The sequence below is a fragment of the Elephantulus edwardii genome, unplaced genomic scaffold (genome assembly GCF_000299155.1).
Source record: "Elephantulus edwardii isolate Elephantulus edwardi_28Jun2011 unplaced genomic scaffold, EleEdw1.0 scaffold00134, whole genome shotgun sequence".
NCBI lineage: Eukaryota > Metazoa > Chordata > Mammalia > Macroscelidea > Macroscelididae > Elephantulus > Elephantulus edwardii.
The window spans coordinates 2,885,614-2,890,364 of record NW_006399884.1 but is presented as its reverse complement, the minus strand read 5'-3'; the positions used below and the strand labels follow the sequence as shown (position 1 = coordinate 2,890,364).

At 34.6% G+C, this 4,751-nt stretch overlaps 1 protein-coding gene across 1 annotated transcript in view; it reads right to left on the bottom strand.

Annotated features, from left to right (window-relative positions):
- Positions 1-4,751, bottom strand: part of NDFIP2 (Nedd4 family interacting protein 2) — an 82,438-nt gene that overhangs the window by 19,202 nt on the left and 58,485 nt on the right. Inside the window, exon 5 of the mRNA XM_006894079.1 lies at positions 3,902-3,995. Within this exon, the coding sequence (XP_006894141.1) occupies positions 3,902-3,995 (94 nt within the window). The remainder of the gene's footprint in view (positions 1-3,901; positions 3,996-4,751) is intronic.

Here is a 4,751-nt window from a genome sequence, read left to right as displayed (position 1 = left end):
GAGAATAGTGCAACAATGAATGAGTGGAAGCCCAAAATCTCTGTAAATGTTTATGAAAATTAATAAAATATAATTATAGAAAAAAAAAGTCATTTTATAGTGAAAGTTTAAGAGGTTATGAGAAACAGAAATATGATCAGATGATACTTATATTTCCTTTCCGTTTTATGAAGCAAATTACCAATACAGATACAAACTTTTAGGGTTAAGAAACTAAAACACAAAGGGTAACATTTAAAAAAGCAAGAATTATACAAAAATGTTTTAATGGAACCACTCTAAATTATATTTATTGCAATTTTATCTGCAAAATCTATCTGACCTGACATGCTCAAGTTATAAACCTACACTGGAGGAAAAAAAAAATCTATTTCTAGACCCATTATGCTATCAGCAGTTTAAGAATGGAAAACATAACACATTGCAATTTTCAGAACAGCCACTAGATGGTAGTCAGAACCTATCAGAAAAAAAATATCGAGAAATGGGGATGAAAAATAATCTTTAATACTCTCATTATTGGTGTAGTATTTGCAAGAATAAAAATATAAAGGAATAGAAAACGTAGTAAAAGTTCACAAATGTCCAGTTTTGTCAGCACTATTTGTTAAAGAGACTGTCATTTCCCCATTAAATGTTTTGTTACCTTGTCAAATATCAGTTGACCACAGGTTATCCTTAGGTGCTGCTGAGTTCAGTACAACTCATAGAGACCCTGTGAACAAAAGATCTGAACCCTATTCTATCCTGTGCCATCCTCACACTTCCTGACACACAAGAGCCCATTTCAGCAGTCATCGTATCTACCTGGTTAATCTTCCTCTCCTGCACTGACCCTCCACCCCTCCCAGGACCATGTCCATCTCCAAGGAATAGCCCCCTCCTAGCAACATGTCCAAAGTATGTGAGACGTAATCTCATCATTCTTGCCTCCAAAGAGCACTCTAGCTGCACCCTCTCCAAGACATATCTGTTTGTTCTGTTGGCTGTCTGTCTGTCAGTGTTCTTCTCCAATGCCATAGCCCAAAGGAGTCAATTCATCTTCTGTCATCCTTATTCAATGTTTAGCATACATATCAAGTGATCGGAATGACTATAGCTTGAATCAGATGCATCTCAGTCCTCAAACTGACATCATGACTCTTCTACAATTGGAAAAGATCCCTAACTGCAGATTTTCCAATTGCAATGTGTCTCATTTCCTGACTGGTGGTACCAAGGATATTAATTGTGGATCCAAGCAAGATGAAGCTGCTGATAGTTTCAATCTCCTCTAGATCCACCATTATGTTGTCTATTGGTCCAGTGGTAATCTTCTGTTTTTTGGCCTTGTGATGCAATCCACACTGAAAGCTGTATTCCTTGATCTTCTGCAGCAAGTGCCTCAATTCTCCTCATCTGATGGGCTGATTTCTGGCTTTTCCATTGTATTCCACTAATCTATGTGTCTGTCACTGTACCAATACCATGGTGTTCTGATTACTATAGCTGTGTAGTTGGTTTTGAGATCAGTGACTAAGATACCTCCTATGCTTCATTTTTGTTTTTAAGAAGAGCCAGCTTATTATTGGTTTCTTTTTTTCCAAATGAAATTCAAACCTGCCTTTTCAATCTTCTTGAAGAATGAATTCAGTATCTGTCCTGGGATTGCACTGCATCTGTAAATTGCTTTGAGTGGGACTGTCATTTTCACAATGTTCAGTCTTCCTACCCACAAACAGGGAATATTTTCCCATTTAGTTAGGTCTCTTATTATTTCTTGTAGTAACAATAAGTTTTGTAGTTTTCCTTAACAAGCAGAAAAAAGAAACAGGATGACATCTAACATAAAAAACCAACTCAAAGTGGATTAGAGTCCTAGGGGTAAAAGTCAAAACCAGAAGATCCTAAGAGACAAAATGTGAACAAGTTTAGAAGATCTAACCTATGGCATAAACAGACTTTGTGAATATAGCCAAAAATGCACAACTAGGAGAGGACAAAAATCAATGAATGGAAACCCAAATTTTATTTTAAAAGCAAATCCTTGTGTGCATCAAAAATTTTCTCCAACAGGTTAAAAAGCAAGCCCACAGACAGGGAAGAAACACTTGGCAATAACATTTCAGACAAGGATCTCATAATTAAAGTTTACAAAATACTACAGGGTCCCCACAAAAAAAGACTGATAGCCCAGTTGTAAAATGGGCAAAAAGATATGAACAGGCTCTTTACAAAGAAGGACATTCCAATGGCCAACAGACACATGAAGAAATTCTCAAAATGACTGACAATCAGACATACAAATCAAAATATCAATGAGGTACCATCTCATTCCAGCAACAGTAGCAAAGTTTAAGAACACCACAAACAATAAATGTTGGAAAGGATGCAGAGCGATAGGAACCCTTATGAACTGTAGGTGGGATCTTGAGTGGTAAAATCACTACAGAAGGTAGTTTGGCATTTGCTGAAAAAGCTGAAGCTGAACACAGAAATCCCATATGATGCAGCGTTTCCACTGGCAGGAATACATAACATGGAAATCAGAACTGATCTGTTAGCGATATGTACACCTATGTTCACAGCAGTGAAACGTAGTCGTCCATATTTCCATCAACAAACAAATGGACTGAGAAATTGTGGTTAATTCATACTATTCAACACTAAGGAGTAATAATTTCATAAAATACTATGTAACACATATAATACTAGAGAGTATTATGCTGAGTGAAATAGTCACATAAGGGCAAATACTGCATAAGATCAACCTTGTGAAAACAGGGTAACAGAGTAAGACATGTATAAATGTTCAAAATGGGAAAGGGGAGCAGAAAAAGGGGAAGCTGGGAAAATCACTAGGATAGCAGGGGTTAGCAGGCCGAGTGAAGGAACAGGAAAGATTCAATGGGAACTTGAAAAGACAGCATTAATAGGCACAGATCAACAGTAATTAATTATATAAAATACAATGTGTATGGATGATACAAAACACAATGTATGTGAATGAAACAATGTATATGAATGAAACACAATGTATATGAATGATTTTATGCAAACAAAAAATGTTCATTTATACATTACTAATGTTACTGGTCAAAAACAAAATCCTAAGTCTGTATTACTAGAACTATTTAATCAATTAATTGGTTTCCAATCCAAAATATAAAAAGAGTAAAGAAAAGATCCTATCATTTAGTGAAATACAGAAACAAGGAAATAAAGTTTTTAGACAAATAATTAAATTTGTCAGATAACATTTTTTAATTCCCAAGAAATGTTTGTGCTATAAATACACTAATAAATTTAACTTCTGCCTTTCCTAATTAAGATTACTCAAAAGACACATTTATGAAAATAATGAATGTTTAAGTTACTCTTTCTTAAAGTAAAAATGTATACGAAGTTTGCTGAGATATAAAGGGTAATTGATCTAAAACAATTATAAATCAATTATAAAAAGTATAAATATAAAGTATAAATCAACAGTGATTGTTTAGATAGTATGTTTAACCAAAGGATTAATTTCCTTAATCATGGTATATATCTGTCTAAATAAAATCAGACTTAAATACTGCATGTAAACAAGCTGATAAGACAATCTCAATATAATTTAACTGAGAAAAAATAAGAATCCCCCACTTCTAGGTGGTTTACTTCTGTTCTTCAGTAAATGAATTAAAGAAAAAGACGAGTAGATTTTTCTAATTTAAAGTCACTCAGATTTTATATGCAATATTATGATATTTGGTATTCATCAATTCTTTACCAAGAGCCATTTACATTTTAAAATATTTTCTTTTTTTCACTATGTTGCTTTTAAACACATAACCAATACTACCACATACACACATATACACACCCTAACACAGAAAAACTAAAATACTTCAAAACTTTGGAAAGGAAAGCTCAGCTCACTTACTGAAAAACGCCAGCATGAAAATGCCGTCATTCCCAACTCTAAGCTGATCTGCATCACTGAAGTCATCTCTTGGTGGACACTCTTCCTCTTGAATCTATAAAACATATTAGCAAAGCTCACTGAAATATTTCAACTTTATCATCTAAAAGGTGTACACCTGAACGAAAGTACACAAACAAGATCTAGTCTCTTCAATCTACTGCAAAGAAATAATAAAACATATGACACATAGTATTCAAGAAGGTATCTGTTTTGATGAACACCCTTGAAAAGAGTAACTTTAAAGGTACACACACACACACACACACACACACAAAATCACCACAACCCCCACAAAGAAAAACCCCAAATGAATAACCAAATTATGAACATGGTAGCAAAAAATAATAGTTTTGATACTGCTAAAGTATGTCAAAAGGAGAAACTGCATCTTTTCTACATTACTGTGGAAGCATGGAGTGGTATAACCATTGTAGTTGGCAACTTGGACATATTTACAATAAAAAAAAGGTACATACTCTAACCTATCAGTGAACTGAATTGTGTGCAGAGATAATGCCACCTGGGTTTCTTAAACTTCTGCATTTTATAGGCAGAGATACTATCTTTGTTCTAGGTAATCTTTTCAAGATACTGAAATGGGGGGGGGGCGGAATCAAAAGATGTATGACACTGGGCAAATTTGCTATGGACTTCTTTAAAGGCTAAAGAGCAAGGATATCTGCTTGGGTGTCAGTTATGGTCTCTTCTGGGTATATTCCCAGTAGTGGAATTGCTGGGTCAAATGGTATCTCTATTTGCAACTTTTTGAGAAAGCGCTATACCGCTTTCCACAGGGGTTGCACCATTT